This window comes from Temnothorax nylanderi, unplaced genomic scaffold, assembly GCF_030848795.1.
Source record: "Temnothorax nylanderi isolate EJ_2023f unplaced genomic scaffold, tnyl_v1.0 TNYL_tig0038_pilon, whole genome shotgun sequence".
NCBI classification, from domain to species: Eukaryota; Metazoa; Arthropoda; class Insecta; order Hymenoptera; family Formicidae; genus Temnothorax; species Temnothorax nylanderi.
This window is the reverse complement of record NW_027249100.1, coordinates 814,569-834,866: the sequence shown is the minus strand read 5'-3', so window position 1 is coordinate 834,866 and position 20,298 is coordinate 814,569. Positions and strand designations below refer to the sequence as shown.

The 20,298-nt window shown below is 42.8% G+C and overlaps 3 protein-coding genes across 3 annotated transcripts in view; 1 reads left to right on the top strand and 2 right to left on the bottom strand.

Moving 5' to 3' along the window:
* The window catches only part of Ephrin (ephrin), a 53,635-nt gene extending 39,020 nt beyond the window's left edge, over positions 1-14,615 (top strand). The window contains exons 2-5 of the mRNA XM_071704031.1: positions 235-379; positions 1,441-1,744; positions 3,834-4,151; positions 5,628-14,615. Of these exons, the coding sequence (XP_071560132.1) occupies positions 235-379; positions 1,441-1,744; positions 3,834-4,151; positions 5,628-5,788 (928 nt within the window). The 3' untranslated portion in view covers positions 5,789-14,615. The remainder of the gene's footprint in view (positions 1-234; positions 380-1,440; positions 1,745-3,833; positions 4,152-5,627) is intronic.
* Positions 14,616-14,878: 263 nt separating this feature from the next.
* U3-55k (U3 small nuclear riboprotein factor 55K) lies at positions 14,879-17,232 on the bottom strand. Its single transcript, XM_071704029.1, has 8 exons — positions 17,071-17,232; positions 16,651-16,784; positions 16,492-16,589; positions 16,168-16,395; positions 15,919-16,031; positions 15,647-15,843; positions 15,211-15,554; positions 14,879-15,129 (listed from the first exon to the last, which is right to left on the bottom strand). Exons 1-8 carry the CDS (start codon positions 17,122-17,124, stop codon positions 14,891-14,893), a joined length of 1,407 nt encoding a protein of 468 aa, XP_071560130.1. The 5' UTR covers positions 17,125-17,232; the 3' UTR covers positions 14,879-14,890.
* An 813-nt stretch (positions 17,233-18,045) lies between these two features.
* On the bottom strand, positions 18,046-20,223 carry Gstcd (glutathione S-transferase, C-terminal domain containing). Its single transcript, XM_071704028.1, has one exon. The coding sequence runs from the start codon at positions 20,221-20,223 to the stop codon at positions 18,493-18,495; it is 1,731 nt and encodes a 576-aa protein (XP_071560129.1). The 3' UTR covers positions 18,046-18,492.
* Between the last annotated feature and the right edge of the window lie 75 nt (positions 20,224-20,298).

Here is a 20,298-nt window from a genome sequence, read left to right as displayed (position 1 = left end):
TACTATAATTTACTATCATCCCACTATAAATAATATTCGGACAGGGAAAGTTTACCGTGTGCCGAATAAATAATATTATAAAAATATAGATATATAAGTAATATTTGGACAGGGAAAAAGTTACCGTGTGGCGAATAAATATTATAAAATCTTACTTGCGTTATTCCTAATGTTAGAATAAGGTAGATTTGTGTTCGCGCGAATCTTGCTAATTAATCTATTTTTATGTTACAGATTTCGAATAGACAACACAGATCACATAATTGACGTGAACAAAAACAACGCAATGTTCGAGTACGATCAAGTCAATATAATATGTCCTGTATATCCGCCGGACTCGTACGTCGATGATGATGCTGAGAAGTACATCATCTACAACGTAAGTGGATTTTTGTAGTATTTCTTAATATCGACAGCCGAACTAACGGCAACAGAGCGCCTTTCCCTTCGATGCATTTATTATAGTTAACGGGTTCAAAACTATAACGTGTGAATGTCTAATGACAACACCACAGTCATATTGGACATAAAAAATTGTCGATCGGAGTCTGCCAATGTTTAGACAGCTGCTGCTGCTACTTGAAACTGGTTCTTAACCCGCTTCCATTATATCCCCAAAACGACATCCGCTCTTCAGCGAGCGTACCACGCTACCGAAATGTAGATTTATCGATAAACTGAAAGAAATACTGAACATATATACGTATCTCTACACACAAGCATACTGAACAATCTCACGACCTCCTTCTCTATTTTAATCTCGGTTCTATACGTAAATGTCTCATCTTTGGGTGAAAACGATAAGATTTAAATAATTTATCAATTATTCTTTTTTAATTAGTTATCTTTGCCATCGCTCCATTTTACTTGGAGTACTTTTATCTTTATTCGCCACAGAAATCTTTTTAAGTAATTATTTTCGGTTAAAAGTTAATTTTTTTCTAAAAAAAAAAACTGTGACCGATGCCAAGACGAAAATCGTGACACCGTATTCCCGATTGATACGTTTTTATTACAAACTTTCGTTCTCCCGATAACCAATTCCAGATACCGCGGCAGATTCTCGGCTTTCACGGACGTGGCCATCAAACATTCCGGTGGCGTCCACCCTCTCGAGCAAAGCAAAACCTCCCAAAGACCATTCCTGCGTCGTCGGCGACCTAATCGTTTCGATCCACTTGATTGTCCCTCCACTCTCCGCCATCCGTTGTCCCATTGTCTCCGCCGTTCTTCCTACACGACGATTAGCTCCAACAATGAAGCCCTCTTCTGCAGAAGAGCACGGGAATCGGTTCGCCGGGGGGGAAACGCTAAGATGGCACCTTTCACAGTAGTCAATCAGCGATCGGTGTCGCCGATCCGCGTGTCCCCCCTCCCCCGTATCGCCGATCGATTATACCGTCGCGACTGATCGCACAATTTCTCTTGGGCGTTTTGCAGGTGTCTAAGGAGGAGTACGAGACATGTCGGATAACGAACCCGAGTCCGCGGGTAATAGCGGTGTGCGACAAGCCGCGCAAAACGATGTACTTCACCATCACGTTTAGGCCGTTCACGCCGCAACCCGGGGGCCTCGAGTTCCTCCCGGGCCACGATTACTACTTCATCAGCACCTCGTCCAAGGACGACCTCCACAGGCGCATCGGCGGACGGTGCACCAGCCACAACATGAAGGTCGTCTTCAAGGTCTGCTGCGGCAACGAGGCCGAGACCTCCTCCTCCTCGGCGACATCGCGTAACAACTGTAAGTATTCGGGATAGATCGCGCGTCACATCGCGCAAAGAGTCGAAGGGTACAGAAACTGATTCACGAGCAGAAAATTACTTTGATTTGAATTAAAGAATTCTTTTTTATTTATGAAACGCTTTTAAGCACTTGGAATACGAAAGAGTACTGATTCCGAAATAGAAGATATCGAATAGCGATGGATTTCCTTTGTTCTCCAAGATCCGAGAGGCAACAATTCGCGTGACGATTCGCCGCGCGAGTTCACTCGCGTGCGCTTCTTCATTTGCATCGCATCGCGCGCCGCCCGCGAGACGGTGCCCGAAACGCAGGCTCTTCCTTCCCATGGAAGGCACCAATATTCGCGCGGCAATTATGTTCTAATTTCTCAATTATCATAATCTAAAATTACAGGCGTCATTTGCACGACGGACACCGCCTTTTCATTCCGCGCGTAAATCACGCTTTTAACTCTTCACGCTTTCTCGTTCCGCGCGACCTCCGTTCGGAGACGCGCGCTCCGGGGAAAAAAAAACGTAGGAGGGGGATCAGGGGCACGAAACAAAATGGTCCATAAATTCATTATCCCGTAATCAGTTACGTGAGAGGAACGGCTACCATAACAGGCGGTGTACTTGTTCCTTCACCGATTCGTTCGCCATCCTTTCGAGCTCATTTCCTTCTCGTCCTTCCTCCTATCCACCTCTCGTCCCCGTCTCTCCTCCTGTCATCTCCGTCCTGCCATCTCTCTCCTCCCGTCTCTCTCTCTCTCTTAAATAATCCCTATCGATTATAATCCTCGCCGTGCGTCATTTGTTGCGGCCGAGGGGGGACCAATTCTGTGTCCCGGGGCACAATAAATTCTACCATTTCATTTCGCCCCGCTATTCTCTCCCCAATTCGTTCCGAAGCATCCTCGAAGCGTCTTCCCGCTCTCCTTCGGTCCCTCTCTCGCCTCCCCCTAGACCCCCTTTTCTCTTCCTGCCACCTCCGCCCCGGCAGAGACGATTCATGCGCCATAATGACCAGCTATTTTGCTGGCCGGGAACTCTGAACTCTCTCTCTCTCTCTCTCCCTTTCCCTCCTTCTTTCTCTCTTTTTCTCTCTCTCTTTCTCTCTCTTTCCTCAACATCTCGGGCATTGAAGATTCCACGGCGAGACCCGACCTCGCGTTCACGGTAGACGTCGAGAGTTCGCGCGCGGCTACTTCTACACAATTATATCGCCGGGGGGTGCACGTATACCTCCACGGCCGCGAGTTTTATTTCCGATGGGTTAGCAGGTACTGCGCCAGGTTGCGGGCTCAGAATAACGCGAAGACTATCGGTGGGCATTCGCGATGGGAAAGTGTGAAGATGACGAAGGTTGCCTCTCGCCGCACTTAGTCGTAGTTTCTGAAACTTGTCCATACTTCTTTATACATTAAAATCGATTTAAGAACTTTTTTGCGTTTTTTCAACAGTATGTTTACCTTGGAGATTAAAGAAAACTTCGTTTTTTGCATTATAAGATTTATAGATTAGCATGTGGATAGGGAAGTCAAAAATACAAAACGATTTCATACTCCTTAAAAATATATTATTTAAACATACAAAGAACTTTTGAAGTGTATGAGCAGAAAATATGTCTGAATGCATGAAACAGATAACTATCGGAGATACAATAGAAATATTAGAAATAAATCCTTTGCAATAGTACTAAATACTTTATTGAAGTATTTTTCTTGAAATATATTTTTTTATTTAAACATTTTTATAATCAACTGCACACACACGTACACAGACTCCTTTAAAAATATACAATTATCTGCTAACACATGCAACATGCTCCTCTCTAAGAGTATTCATACAATCACACTGAAACCGAAGTATTAGGAGAACCAAAGTTTAAAGTTCCAAGATGTTTTTGGCGATAAGATATTCAAACGTCATGCTTCAAGCGGCTATTTCGGCGATACGAATTCTCCTTTCTACCAAGCCGCGTAGAAAACAACTCGTTCTTCGGTCGCCGATTGTTCCTCGACATCTGCGCACGGTTCGCGACCGAGTCGAAGGTACAGAGAAGAAATAATGCGTAATCATCTAACACCATACCATCCGTTTTCCAGCCGTAGCCGTGACCAGCAGCACCGTGCCCAGCAGCAGCTCGACGAGCACCGCGGTTTTGGGCGGCGGAGCCGCTGGCGTGCCGCCCCCGCCGCCGCCGATCGTCTACAGGGGCGGAGATCGATTCTACCCGGGGGGCAGCAGCATTCATCATCATCACGATCATCATCAGACGGGCACGGCGGCGCCGACCCTGCCCCATGTGCCCCCGCCGGCCGTCTACCCCGTGCATCCGCATCAGCCGCAGCAGCCGATTCACAATGGACCGCCGTCCTCGATCACGCCGCCCAAGACCTCGACCGGTCAGAAGAAGAAGAACAGTACGTATCGTGTCGTCACCGTCGCACCGCTGCCGTCTGTCTATCTGTCCGTCCGGCGGAATCTCGTTTTGAAGCGCTTCCTCGCGCGGCGGCTTCGCTTTTGTGCCTCATATTTGATCCGAGTACCTTGGTACCGGCTCGTACCGATACCGGTCCGGAGATCGGTAGAGTCATCGGGCAGTTTATGAAAGTCGGATTAATCCGTCTCTGATTCCCTCTTCGCTCAATCAAAGAGCACTCGACGTAATTAAGTCACACGTGTTCGGAAGTGAAATACGTCTTGGTAATTATTGATGATCGTTGCAAATCGACATTAATTGACAGTCGAAGCATTGGCAACGTGTCAGTCGGGTTTCTCTTAGTGCACTCACTTGAGCTTCGTTTTATGATGAGCGAACGGCCATATCTTCTATTATATACATAATGTTAGCCTATCTGTTGCACATCCAGAGTGAATTATAGTAAAAATAATAATGATGACCGCTGTCAATCATTACCGGTTGCAAATTGTGTTCTTCCGAATTATCCCGTTTTACGCGCTCGTTCTAGCTGTTCATGACTGCAAGGAGGATTTCTTTATTTCTGTTCAATCGCAATTTATTCCTTAAAATAAAGAGAGAGAAATAGATTTACATATTTATTTAACGTCGCGTTTATGCGCGAGATAAGAGCCGAATCGCCGCCTTTAGTTGCAAATGCGCGCCGTAAATACCCGCGCCTCTGCATACGCCAGGTGGAAGGTCGACGAGGCGCAATGTCAAGATGCGATCGGATGAAAACCGAACGAAAGCAGCCATCTGTCGATCCCAACGCCGCACGCCCTTCTTCGCGTCGACGTCTACGATATAATTTGACTTCTAAATGCGCCGCGTACGCGCGCATTTGCATTTCGCCGATAAGCCGTGCGCGGATAGCCGCTCACCCATTAACGGTGCCGTGTTTCCGAGACGCGGCACGATAGGGAATACACGTTCCCAAGGTGTCGACACGAAATTGCCAGGGATTTCGTTTCCCCTCTCGTGGTTCTGCACGAGGTAATAACCATTAAAATTTGAGACGCGACTTGAACATCCGCGCAAAGAAATTCTCGGTGGCGCACCTCGAGATATAGTTCCATTCGCAAGCCAATCTCTATCGCAGATTAAAAACATATGTATAACAGTTTTAAAATTTTTATTGGTCTTCTTAAAAACTCGATCAATTAATTAAAAAAATTTTGGGACTTATAATTAGCCCCAAATTAGTCCCGAGTGACGTCATAGAGTTTACTTGAAAAAAGAGAGGGTGAGAAGAGTGAAAAGTATGAATTATATAATTCTGTTTTACATCCTTCACTTTTTAATCTCGTATTTAAGAGGGTCGTCTCTCTAATACCGTTTTAACAACTTATAAAATCTGCGTTTCCTAATCCTAATACTCTACCTTATCGCGTAATTGATCAATGGCTAATGATTTCTTCGCTTTTGTGTTTCGCAGAAGAGTATTCGGATCATCCGAACGAGGTAGTGAAGAACGAGGAGCTGACGTACAACGGCGCAAGCTCGTACGCTCGTACGCACGCTCGGTACGCGCAGAGCCTGATCCTGGCGACGTGCAGCCTGCTGATGAGCGCGTTGCTGCAGCAACTGCTGCGGTGAAGCGATAGCACCGGCCACGTACGAGAACGTCGTATATCCCATGCGTCGAAACCCCTTCTTCTGTGATTATCCTACGTTTAATTGATTTCTTGAGAGGCGTGCGAGACACACACGCGCGTACCTCGGCCGTCCCTCGATCGTAGTGAGAGACACGCACGATCCATGGTCGCGCCGACTCGAGAGATAGCAGAGAAGAGAGAAAAGACGAGAGTACGAGAGACAGAGAGAGAAAAAAAAGACGAAGATGAAGAGCGAGGAAAGGAGAGACACGTCGAGAAAAGAGACACGCACGACACACGAGCGGCAACGCCATATTAACTACAATTAAGGAATTAGCGGGGTTCTAGGGTGGAACACTGTAGAAGGACGAAGACGAGGAAGCCGAGAGTAGGACGGGAAGTAGCAGAGAAAGCGGAGAAGAAAAAGCGGGAAGAGAAGCGCTACTACTAGACACTACTTATAGTACACGCCCACTATTATCACTACTATAAATGGTAGTCGTATTGGTTGTCCTTCTTATCATTACGCTAACTGTAGGTATTTATTCGAATATGAGAAAGAGAGAAAGATGTAAGCGAGAGTCGTGGCAGCGTGCTAAGTATCCTCAACCGAGAGCGAGAAGTGTACGCGAGAGAAGGACGTCTGTTATATATTAGTAGCAGGGCTGTTGTATGTACGCGAATAATGTCAGATCGCACGTCTTTGAGCGAATCTTCGATTCCACGGAAAAAACTGCCGCGTGAGCTCGGCCATCGACGACGAACGGTCCTTCGTTAAGGGGTCCTCGCTCGGGGCCGGCAAGGAAAATAGTTTGTCCTGAGCGCGATCACGCGAGCGCGCCGTGCCTCGAGAAAAGAGTACCTGAAAATCCTTGAACGCTTTCGGTTCGCGGCCAAGACGGGGGCGAACGATCGCGATCCTCATTGCGAGCAGCTTTCGGGGAAACCTCGTAGAAATACTTGAACTCGAAGTCGTCGACACGACGCGGCGTAGTTCCTCGATGATTGGACGATCTGTATCGGACAAAAGATCGAAAAATTAGGAGGAATCGTCTGGGATTAATCGTCTTTCGCGCGGCATTTAAATTCGAGCCGATCGCCGCGGCCGCCCGGCCAAATCGCAGGACGCCGAGGACGAAGGATCATTCGAGTTCGCATGCGAGATCACGAGTAGGATAGTTAGCACGCGTGTAAATAAATTCCTAATGAATATGTACAAGTGGCTCTTGTGGCCGCCTTGTATGCCGACGGGTAACAGGGGGCCGGGGAGATTTAAGAAAGAGTGCCGTATTTCTAGGTAAATCTTATAATATGAAACGAGAAAGAGAGAAAGAGAGAGAAAGCATGGATCAGACAGAAAGTGTGAGTGCGTATGTGCATTATGCAACTATGATATGAGCACCGTGTTGCTCATCGAACAAATCGACACAAGGCACGAACTTATGCGAATTTCTGCCACTACAACAGGTCTAATTGCATCGTTGTCACGAGTCAAGGATAGCGTATAGTATCGTCGATTCGAGCCGTTGGGTAAGAAAAGTAGCGTAGAGAAAAAAATCGAGCGAGCGAATAGAGAATATTGTGCGAGAGAGACTGAGTCGCGAATCGAGTAAAAGACAGATTTGTATAATAGCTGTACCATACTGAGACTTCTATCTATAGATCTGTATTATATTTATTATCCGCTATCATTACGCTAACGAATATTCTACACTCGATATTCTATATTTGCTAGTGAAATATCAAATTTAATAGCGAACAAATTAACGTACTACTGTCGGCGCCCGGGGGTGAAGCGGCGATCGCGGCACGAACGAGCCCCCGGAGCCAACCACCCCCCTCCTTCCCGTCGTTTGTTGTTTTCCTTCGTTCTTGATTTCGTTCAGAGTATCATACCACGAATCATGTTTCTATTCACACTATACACAATGTCTAATCAGTTCAATCATGTTTCCGATTTATATTGATTCCCCCTTTTCTACGTTTCCTTTTTTTTATTATTCTATTTATTATTCACATTACCAGGGAAAAAGACTTGCGCGTGTACACGTATCGTGTGCGTACACACTCGTGGATTCACCTTTCGCGTGACACGCACGCGTGCGTGCGTGAACGCGGTATGCAAAGGACGAAAGACGAAGCAGTGAGTAATTTTCCGTTCGTGTCCACAAAATAAAAAAATACAATTGCGAGCGCGACTGCACTAACGAATTATTGTAAATACGAATTTACGCAGGAAATGAGTACCGTAGCGAGACGAGAGGATGTATGATTGCGTGCGTGCGTGTGTGTATGTGTGAGAGAGTGAAAAAAAAAGATCTTTATTCAGAATCTTAAGTAGCGAAATGAGAATCTTTACGCGTTAAAGACTACTCGACACGGACCGATTCGCTTTCGGAAGTTCATTCATAGTTCATCGTCTTTATTCGCGTCTACGATCGCGAGAGCAGCGAATATATTCGCGATTAGTCGAGAACAACAAATTCGCGAATAAATGAAAGTTCAGCAACGGTATTGTAAGCCCGAGCGTCACGCGCCATCCATCATTTGGTTTGTATTTTCACTTCTGTTTTGTTGCCGCAATTAGCGACGAGCGAGCTGGTCGACGCAATCTTTCATGCTCCCGATCGATTGTCGATTCGAAACTCACATGACTGCATGCTTTAGGTAAGCGACGTTAAGTAAAATGTATTCGCGGACAATCATTATTGTACTTGGAATTTTGTTAGACTAATGACTTATTTATGTTACGAACATTCATCCTTGATCTTCCTGATTGAAATGTGCCGATGCAATTATCGTATTCACAATCGTATCCATCCCTGAATCATACGTTTTATTAATAATAGATATATGTCAATTGTTGCATCTCGATGGTCCTTTAGATGTTCATTTAAGCTATGGATACTTGTGAATACCAACGATACTCCTCGGTATTTTTCAACCAGGGTCACTGTACCGTAGGTACACGTAACGTTTTTACGGAACCTCGGATTTCACCTTTGGACGCGCTCGCTCGTTGCACCACAATTGCATTGTTGGGAATCGCGAAAGTGTCACGAGACCGCCGATCGCGAGTCGAATTTAGTTCTAAGCGACGGCGAAATATATATATCTAACGGGAATATAACGCCGCTCGATCGATCGTTCGCACGCGAAGGGCGAAAGGGTACGTGGATTCACGAGCGCACGCTGGGTACTCATTCGCGCGAACGATATAAGTGAATACGTTATAACAGTAATATAGACTCGAACTATTCGATATAGAAAATAGACAAGGTCGCTCACTGCAAACTCATTCCTCTTTTTTTATTTTGTTTTGTCTCCCCCCCCCCCTTTTTCGTTTCCGTCATCCATCCATCACGTCCACAACCACGTCGTACACCCACACGGACCCGTGCCGCAGACCGCGAGACGTGAGGCGTCCTGCTGCCCCGACGAGGAAAAGAAAAAAAAAAGTATTTTTTTAACAGCAGATAGAGGGAACGCATCTGCGGTGGGTTTGTTTGTTCAGAAACGTATGTAAATAGATGTAACGCGCGAGAGGAGGATTCGACGCCCGCCTGTATTAACGAGTCAGATCTATATTTCGGTCCGCGCGCGATCCGCGGACCCGTCGATGCGGTGTAAATAAACGTCCGAGGTAGGATTAAAAAAAAAGAAGAAGAAGAAGAAGCGAGGGAAAAACGAGAACAGGATACGCTTCACGTCCATCCCGAGGAGGTCTGAGTTCCCGTCTGCTATTACGTTCGGTAATGCCACTTCACTTACGTAATCATCCACTCGTGTGCGTGTGCAAGAGAACAAGAAAGGACGCGAGGCTCGCGCGCGGATGTCTCTCCCGCTCGAGGGGCGAGAGGGGCCACGCCGCGCGCGTTCTCACGCGGTAAAAGGGGAAAAAAAATAATAAAAGAGACTTGTTCCTCTCTTCTCGAGATCGAGGGTAAAATATCCGCCGCGCTGACAAGCACGGCCGCGCGGTTTGTAATGAATTAATTATAATTAATTAACGACTAAAAAAGAGGATAAAGCGAATTTCGAATAGACACACGCGTCTCTGTAAATAAACAAATTAACGAGTAAATAAACGGTAAACACGATGAAATTTATATTAAAGTGCATAGCGAATACGAGATAGGTTTCTAATAACGGTTTATTATAAAAATAATAAAAAAAATGTGAATGTATGTTGATGTCTAAGATTTTTAACGAGGACGGCGGACGCAGAGCGGTTAATTGTAAACTACGATTATTCGTAAGTACGCGAAGTACTGATTAAACAGGAAAGCAAGGCTCACAGAGGGCGGAGCGACACTTAGCCAGATCGTGATTTCTCACGTTGCATATATATTATTTTGTAACCGGAGCGTACAGGACCCATACATACACTCTCGATATCACGGCTATCATACGCGGCATCTCTTTATCGTGATACGACGGACTTCCGTTAGAGTCGTCGAGAAGTCAACAAATTTTGATTAATACTCTGTGTACAACTAATCAAGCAGGAAATGACAAAAAAGAATGCTAAAAAATGATATTTTATTCGGTTTCCTTTCCGCGAAAGCTGATCTCGATACTTTCGATCCGTAGATCCCATCAATTTCGCTTCAGAGTGATCCGATCGAGGCTGTCCGGCGCGCGTTTTTAATAGCGACTGATCCGTTTTTGCGACACTCTTTCCTCGCACGGACGATTATTTTGTCGAGCGCGGCGCGTCCCGTGATTAATGAGACGGGATCCGCGGACGCGGACGCGGACATCGTGTACATCGGAATATTAATTAAAAATCTCGCCGGTGTCTACGAGCAGGGCTCGTTAACGAGCACGCTCGTCGTTTTCGTGCGGTGCTCGCGGCTCGGTGCCGCCGCGTATGGTATCCTTGGAACGGGACCTTATAGATTGCGTGTGTTCACCAGTATGCACATTCAGTACCAGTCGTTCATTACGAAGCATTACAGGATACAATACAAAGTAGCGTAGCGTTCATAACGGTAGTCCACTATAGCGAAATAGTATTTAAACGAGCAGCCGCCGGTTGCAAAAAAAAAAAGAAGAAAGAAAGAAAGAAAACAGGAAAATCGCCATAATCAACCCGAAGAAGAGATCGCAGGTAGCGGGGCGCGGAAAAAAGGGGGGAAATAAGCGTAAAATGAATTTGCAAAGGGCAAACGTAACGAGCGGACACATTACCACGCATCGCGCAGACACGGAGAGCCGGAGTCGTGGAAACCGCGCGAGGGATCGCATATACGCGTGATACGGGGGAAAAGAAAGGCAGAGAAGGGTAACGGAGTGAGAAAGAGCGCGGGGAGATAAGGGTGAAGCACACGGTATATCTAGAAAGCCGCGTTCGCGCAAATGCAATGTGCACCGTGCACGCACGCACCACGCGTGCGTACATACGTGAATGCGTGAGAGTGAAAGAAACGGGGAAGGGGGGGGGGGCAAGAGGATGTACGTGGTCCTACGCGAGGGAGCGTAGGCTCGTCGATGTTACACAATTTATGTAGGTATATTCTATATGTATGTCGATATATAGCGCAATATATATCGATGGCAAACGAAAGTAATTTAAAAAGTGGAAGGCAAAGTTGGAAAGATATCGTGCGTCGGGCCGAGGGGGTGGGGGGGGAGGGGGACTAGCTGTGTCGTATTTTGTTTCGAGATACCTCGCGCGAATCATCCCTGTTTGCTCGGGAAAGTCAGGGGGCGAGGAGCAAGACGGTTCGGAAAAGGGGACACTCTTCGCCTTGCCGCGAAATCGTGTGTCGATCGTGTGTTGATTTTTCGCATTAAAAAAACCCGATGTCCGCTTTCGGTATTTCCTTTCGGGAATTTGTTGCCGCGCGACGAACGTCGCGAACCAGAATTGCACAGTTTCGGCGATTAAGAGGGGAAACGTGTTTCTCAACGTGAGCAATATTATTTATCTTTCGATTTAATAAGCGCTGGTTGCACCTTGCTCTTCGCTAAATTATTCTTGTAATTTTACGGTAAATCGCGCGTTAAAGCTAGAAAGCGGACCGTCCTATCTCACGATCCTGCTGTTAGTACAAAAGAAATGGTCGATGCACGGAGATATGCACGATCTACTCCAGTTGCGTCGTATATAAATCGCGGGCAAATGTTCGACAACTAGCTCGTCACTTCGGTTAAGCAAATTCTAGTCTGTTCTTCTATCAATTCTATTTTAATCGCTCGTTATCGCATAAGAAAAAGCAGTTTTTTTGAAACGAGACATTGCATCATGTAAAAAAGATCTCTCGCATCTATCTTCCCATTTATATTCGAAGGTGTTAATAACTATACATATCGGCCTCGTTAAAAGCTCGAACACGTTAAAAGCTTCGTCGGCCTATAAAAAACGTGAGGTCTAAATTTTACTACATTTTGCGCTTTCTTCTTATTTTAGCTGAATGTTCAAATCCTGACCATTATACATCACGCCATGAAAAGAGGCCTAAGAGAACTTTCGTCTTAAAGAAACGTTTCAATTTGCTATTCCTGCTGTATTGTTATTAAATCTATAACTAGAGAACACGATATTAATATAAAAAGTTCGTAAATAATTTTGTTTAATAATATAAATGTAATATATTTTTCATTCGTACGTACATATTGCGTCAACTATATAATCGAACAAAACGACTATCCCATTCGAAAAGCAATTCTCCCCGAAACAAACTGCCATATTTAATTGATTACCGTCTATTTCCGATTCAATACTTCATACGTTGCTAGCAGAAAAAAGACAGATAAGAAGACCAATAATTTTCAGTACATCTGAAGAATAAAAAAAAAAGGAATACGTTTTTCACAACGATTTCGACAGGTATCAATAGCATCGCGTGCGTTTTGTAAACAACGAATTTTTTAATAAACGACTCGTTTCCGCCGAAGGCTACGCAATACCCTTTACATCTGAGAATTATGGCTGTTAAGCTAAAAAAAAGCTTAAAAAAAAGCGCGAATACGATATCGTCGTGATAATTTTAAGTTCGCTTTAATATTAGAAATAACTGACAGATGGATATTCTCCGCACACGCAAGCTATTTTCTCCTTCTATTTTCCTTTGTGTGTACGAACACGAGAAAAGGCAACACGCGACTTCGCTTTATTCGTGATAAGTGTAATTGACATCAGTCGAACGTAAATCGTTATTCGCACCGTGAGGTCTCTCAGACCGTTATGTAAGAAATCGCAAGCAAGAAATAAGGTAGTCACGGTGAGAATAGTTATGTGCGCTTTCAATGGTTTATTCTTTCCTGCGTTGCCGCATATCCGACGAAGAGTTCAGTCGCGTTATCGCTTAAGGAGTTACGTTACAACGCGCATTTGACAATTTCCCAAACGACAATTTCGCAGAACTAATCGCGGCGGGATGAATGCGAGTAACATCCTCCCGGAATGTAACACCGATCCATATCTAACGTGCAACGAGCGTCAATTGCATACCAGAGACACGCCTCTCCCCGCGTATATATTGTAATGTAACTCTTCCGTCGCGTCTCGGCGAGACGGAAGAAAACCGTCGGGGGGTACAAGCTGTAGCGAAACGGAGTTGGGCGTAGATTAGGATTTCCGATAGCAATAAAACGAACTCGCTCTCGACTATCGTGCAATAAAGCGAACAATGTCCATCGGTCACGGATATCTGTTAGGGAGAAAGCACATTTCGTTGCGATATAGGAGTAAGCGGAGGAATAAGTGATTTATCGAGCGCAGGAGCGACGGAACCAGGAGCCCGCCCAGCTCCGCTCCGTGCGTAGGAAAGAGCGTCGTCGTCGGGTTCAGGCGGTTTTGTCAACCGCGAGGCTCATTTATTATTAGATCCTAGATTAAAGGCGACTCTTTGATACTTTGATCAATCTGGCTGGTTTCCAAGGCGAGAGAGAGAGAGAGAGAGAGAATTTACGAGGGAAAGAGACTGGCAATCAGGGGGGACGCAACGACGTCGCGAACAGCAAAGGGAAGGGAAAGAGGAAGAGACGCGCTACGCCTGTCGCGGAGCGCGTCAATTTACACACGTATCAACCGCGTCAAAGGCCGAACAATTAAATGAGACGGTAAGCAAATAAAAGAAAAATGAAAAAAAAGGACTGAGAGACCCAAATGTGCGGAGAAAAAAAAGAAGCGAACAAGATCCGCCGAACAAGCCCCGAGTCCGCCTCGCGGAAATTAACGCCGGCCTGGAGATAAACAGGGAGAGATTTAATCGAGCGTATTTTTGCGGAAGACGATATGTCGCATGAGGACCCTTAAAAAAAAAAACGCACCGAACAGCACCCTCACGGCCTGGAGAGAGAGAGAAAGAGAGAGAGAGCGCATAGCATTGAAAAAAAAGGGAAAAATGTCACGACGGAAGGGTGGTATGCCCCCAATTAAGGATGGCCTATATATCGCACTCGTTTGAAAACTTATCGCAAGAATGCACAAGAAGTAGCGTACGTACACTCGCTGTACTACTGTTTGTTGACTCGAATAAATATGCGGATTAAAGTCGGTTTGGTTTATATGTACACGGTGAGTCCAAGAATCGCGCGAACGGAACGCTGGTGATCGTTCGGACGCTGGAGCCTGGAATTGTCTCGTTAACGGGAACGTTACTTGCCGTGGTGTCCATCTCGAATCGGTATATAAAATAACAGTGAGGAAAACGCGGAGAAAATCGTTCAGGACGAGCACGAGCGTTCCATGTTGCGATATTGTTATTATACGAATGTACTCAAGACGGCATGGTATACAAGACTAAAACAAGACCTAAAATAGGGACATAATATTTTATAACTCAACTTTTGTACAGAATAAATACTTGTACTGTGGACCAATATTTCTTTCATTTCATTCACATTAGAACCATCGTCGTTGAGTGCACAGATCTCTTATCGCGTTAAGATTGTCGATATTATAAAGGCAACAGTCGTTCTTATTTTAATTTAACACAATTATTATTATAAATATTTCTACCGAATTAATTTTATTAAATTTTTTTTATGAATATAATTAAAAGTAAAAGGTAAGTAAAGTGTTCAATGATTTATAAAAAAAACATAAATCTAGTCTATACAGGTATAAATCTACATTAAATTGATATAAAATTTATTTATTTGTCTTTTGCTTATGCACTAGTGGTATAATAACAACAGCATTCCTCGCTTCAGGTATTCGCCACCAACCTCCATTTCTATGTTCTTTGCCTACACCAGCAATAAGATGATTCCCGTCGGGAGTGAATGCAAGCGCGTTTATGAAACCCGCTAATTTCACTTCAAACAATGGATTTAACGATCTAAAGTTCTCACCGCATTGCCACAACTTGATCGTACCGTCCCGCGATCCTAGAAGTCGTAATTGATTAATTAGTACCAAAAAAGGAATAAATATAGATGCAAATACAAAGATAGAACATGTTAATGCACCTGATGCTACTAAATCTGTATTCAATAGTGTGGCGATACTTGAAATCCACATCGGTTGACCATTGGTTTCGTCCTTTCCGTGCGCCTCCGATACCGAACACAACGGCTTCTTCTTCATACACCCCCAAACGCAAAGTTGTCCGTCGTCACCGCCGCTGAAAAAATTCTCCTCGTTGATGAGCTTAACCGCGTCAATACTACTGCCGCCGTTGTGCGCGTTAAATATTAACTGCGACTCTTCGACTATTTTCCATATCCTAATAGATCCGTCGAAACCACCGCTCGTGATAGCGCGCTCTCGTGAAAGTGCGTCGATAGATGTGATAGCGCTCTGGTGCCCGAATCTGTAAGAGAAACGGTAGTCAGAAACAAATTAAAACTAAGTAAATTCAGTATATATAAAATAAAAAGCTATTTAATTTGCAAAGTTACTTACAATGATTCAACATAAGCCATATCGTCTAGATTCCAAACTTTCACGCTTTTGTCTTCAGATGCGGAGTATAACGTGTGAGTATCTTTACGGAATACCAATCCGGATACGGGTCCCCTGTGACCTTGTAGATTCTTTATATGATTAAGGGTATCGCCACAGAGCACTTTTATATCTTTACATCCACTATCTCCTACCACCTATAATAAGAAAGAGACTCATCTTTTATACGCAATTTTTTTATAAACTAAAAAAAAGAATTTATTTAAACTTACGAAAAACTTTCCATCTGTGCTAATTGCCAAACATCGTACAGATTTCATTCCAGGCTTCGTCTTTCCTCTGTTTCCTCTAATAGCTTTTAATTTGACCTTTTCCTTTATTGACCCTATACAAATAATTATCAATTTAGTTCACACAAAAAATAAATATACAACAGATAAGAGTAAACAATAAATATCATCAATTATTTTTAGAACTTTATCTATTATACCTATATCTAAAGTTAAAATTTGTGAACTTACATTTAGCCAAACTACCATCCTTAGATCCCGAATATAATATGTTGCCATCGCTAGAAAGACAAATACAAGTAATGGACAATTTATGTTCTTTACATCTCAATGTTTTAAGCTCACTGTGGCCAACATAATTTATCGCTATAGTTTTCCTTAATCGGCCCTTCTCCTCCAGATATTCCTCGCGCAATCTCCGTGCGACTGCACCCTCTTCAAATTCTGCTCTGTCTTTTTCTATAATATTGAAAATAAATTTATTGTATAAAACTATTTCTTTCTCTTTTCAAAATAGCATAGATTAAACATAAAACATTTCGTTAAATTATGTACCTTCTTCTTCAATTTCTTGAAGACGTTTCTTTACAAGTCTCACGCGTTTTTCTTGCGCAGTTTCTTCCTCTTCCTCGGTTTCACTTTGTGCTTCATTTCTATAAAAAAAAAATCTTATAATGCTCATTGAATCCTTTCAATGTATTTGATTATCGTTACCCTAAATTTTCTTCTGCGAGTTCTTCATCTGTGCTGGCGATACTCTCGTTGTCATCAAATTTAGGCTTCTTTGATTTCCTCAATTGTTTTGAAGTAGACTGAGCTGTGGATGTCTTACTAAACTGGCCATTGAGCTAACATAATAAAATTATAAATTACAAATTAAGCCATTGATACATTCTACACAAGAAAAAAATTATGAACATGAATCGAATTATAGATATGTCAAGATTATTTAATATTTTGCTATTTTATAATGAATTTTTTAAAACAAATAATCGATACAATGTGCGAACAATTAATAAGAATCAGGAGAAATACAAAATAATTGTGCTATCTCGAGCGAACTTAATTCTAACCTCCAAGCAAGAGAAAACGTAACACTTTCGAAAAGGGAATAAGATAAATCGGAAAGCTTACTTTACGCTTCTGTGGGCCACCTCCTCGAGCACCACTTCTTATAAAAAACGACATCGCAGTAGCGAAAAATAATTGTCGTAAATTAATAGTTTCTTCAAACCACGTGCGTCACGAACAGTTGTTTTGAGCTCCGCATAGCCATCGCCATTTTGCAGGTTACATTTAAGCCCGTATCACATTGCGGATTGAGATTGGATTAAATTGCGGACAAAAAGGCTAAATTAGCATTCGATATTTTATTGGAAAATTTATCTTCTTTACGATATAAATTAAGATTGAAATACTTTTCTATTGAAGAGATATAATTAGAAAAAAGATAGTACAAATTCTAAACTTTACAATTTCAAAAGTTTTATTTATTATTGTTCTTTCCTTATCTACATTTAACAATATAAGATTAAAAAATCTACGACCATTATGCTAACACAATTATACATGTAAAATAAAGAATGAATAATATTAGAGTGCGTTCAGGGAACTTGTAATCACGCTGTAGACGCAAACGCTAGTTTGGGCAAGGCGTTGGCGATTGTGAGCTACTAAGTATGAACATGAAGGGCATTAGCGCAACGTTATGGTGTCTCTTAACAACTGATTTTAAATATGTTTGTGGAATAAGGTCGAAGAAATTTATTAACAGCAGTAGCACTTATGGGATGCGAGAGCTAATAGATTCATCATTTGAAAGCAATAATAAAGAACTTGAAATTTTTTGAATAAATATTTATTTTAAAAAATGTATCTAGGTTGCAAAAAGTTATGTAGAAACAATAGTGCGTTAACTAATCAAGAGTTCAAGGCTCCTCTCAGATATTAGTCAGTAATGTAAATAATTTCTTTTCTTTATAAGAGAAGATGAATTTCTTATTGGCTGTGCTAAAATAAAAATGCTTATTACATTCAAATTATTTTGAAAAAATAAAATAATATATATATTTAAAAATAATAAATATAAGTAATTAATTAACAATAGAATAAATAATAACAATAATTTTATTTAATTAGTCTGAGAAAGTTTAATTTTAAACTACTCTTGAGATTCGGCGTCCTGAAGATATATTCCAACACAGTCCATAATGTCCATATGTTAATGATAAATCACGTATAAATTTAATAAAAACGTACAATGGTTATAAATCGAGAAAATGTTGACCAGCGTTTACAGAGCTTAGAAACGATAACAATAGCATTACACCACTTCGGGTAAAATAGCGTTTGAAATTTATGTAGTATGAAGTAAATAGCGCTAATAGCACTCCCCCAACGCACCCTTTTAAAGATACAATACATAAAATAAATACGTTTTATACATAATAGTCTTCCTATTATAATAAAAAATGTTTTGCATGCTGCTATCTATATAATTACTGACATAATTAATTAATGTTCTCAATATAAATGCCATTTATTTACAAAAGTCATTCAGCGGACACAATTATCACATGAATTGCCATATGTTAGCTTACCTTTTGGTATGCCAACCAACAAGTGATTCTTAAGTGTACACGTTTGTGGAATTAATTTACCGAGATGAACTTTGTACCCAAACTGTTCGGCGAACAGTTTTCTGTCCGTGTCTATAACTGTCATACATCTGTAGCCTTGCTTAGTCTTAATATTCAGTTCGTCATGCGTTTGATCCGCTGCATGACTCAGGTATGAGTATTCTTTATTGTTAACGCACTTCTTGAAAACATCGCTTCGCGGATACGTTAGCTGATGGCAGTCCTGCAACGAGCCGTAACAGCAAGGGCAACACACGAAAATCGCGTTCTTCCGTATGCAACATTGAATAACCAAGTCCGTCGCCAAACCGCAAGCGTGTAACGAGGTCCCGATGTCGAAATCTCCCTTGAAATAATCCAAGTTACACTGGCAAAACTTTACGTTCGTCAACCTCAGCCTTTGCACCCTCTTCTTGGCTCTGTTCAAAGACTCCTCTTTGTTTTCCAGCAGAATAACCGTGCAACGAGGCAGCAAGTATGCTATTAATATTCCCAAATGGCCGCTACCCGAACAGAAATCTACAATAGTATCTCCCGCCTTCGCCAATTTCAGGACGGGTTTACACAAATTCTGCAGTTGCTCCTGCTTCCGCCGCAGCCTCGAAAGTGGCAACGAACCGCCTTCTGGGGTGGCATCAAAAGGAACGTCGGACCAGTCGAGGTTTACTTCCACACCAAATGGTTCAACGTCAAGCTGCATTGAAATCTTCATGCCTTCGACCAACTGCAACGAATGTTCTATATCATCTTGTCTCGTGTAGATGCGGTTTTTTGGTTTGTAGCGTTTAGGATCGCTCTTGTATAAGCTTTCGTTTACTACAACTGGAAGTGTATAATGGAGCGCATCTGAATTATGGCTTCTTGATAGAGGTAGACAACTTAAGCATTTTATTATGAAGTGATCTTCTAACATTCTGTCGTACCATTTGGCTGTTAAGGGTACCAGTTTCGATATCATCTGGCTCGAAAACGTATTCAGTAGAATGTGCATGCATACAAATATAATTATGTCGGATAACGTAATACACGCACCTTCCGCATACGTGTGTTCCGGGAGACCGGTCTCATCCTGCCTAGTTATATCGAGCGCAGCAAACTTTTTGCACATTTTATACTTATACAAATTGTGTAATCTAACCGGCTGAGACATGTGGCATTCGAATCTGGCTAAGCTAACGGGCAGTTCGGATTTTTCTAAATCCTCTGTATCTAAAGACTTAAGCGTTAAAATTAAATCGATCTCGCAGAATTTAGTCCACACGCTTGCCTCGGAGCAAGCCATCAAGCAGGAGCCCTTGAAGCCTAATAACTTATTACAGTCATGCGTTGAATACTCTGGACTTGCGCTTTTCACAATCTGCCGTAATACCGTACACAAACCAGCCATGCAGCTATCTTCATTTACAGCGACATTCGGTAATTCGTACGAGCTCGCGTAACAAGGTACCTCGCTTACATTTACAATTTCGTAGACAAAATTCGTGAGATCTATCGTGTACGCTTGTTCGGTTAAATCCTGCTTACTCGGTATTAGCTTGATGCTAATTGAAGACTCGCAATACTTTATAGTAAAAAGAGTTACCACCGTTTCTATCGGAGCGAGGCACAAGTCCGCCGTAGAATATATCGCTAAATACACTTCATTCATTTCTCTGTCTCTCTGTGCCTTTCTTAAACGAGCGGTAGAAGTGTACTCCTCTATGTTGACTCTCGACTCCCAGCA

Coding starts and splice junctions, on each gene's coding strand:
- U3-55k (XM_071704029.1), bottom strand. CDS start 17,124: ATGTCGTTTTTTATAAGAAGTGGTGCTCGAGGAGGTGGCCCACAGAAG. Junction 16,396..16,491: donor TCAAGAAATTGAAGAAGAAG/GTACATAATTTA, acceptor TCAATATTATAG/AAAAAGACAGAGCAGAATTT. Junction 15,555..15,646: donor ATGGCTTATGTTGAATCATT/GTAAGTAACTTT, acceptor TTTCTCTTACAG/ATTCGGGCACCAGAGCGCTA.
- Gstcd (XM_071704028.1), bottom strand. CDS start 20,223: ATGAATGAAGTGTATTTAGCGATATATTCTACGGCGGACTTGTGCCTC.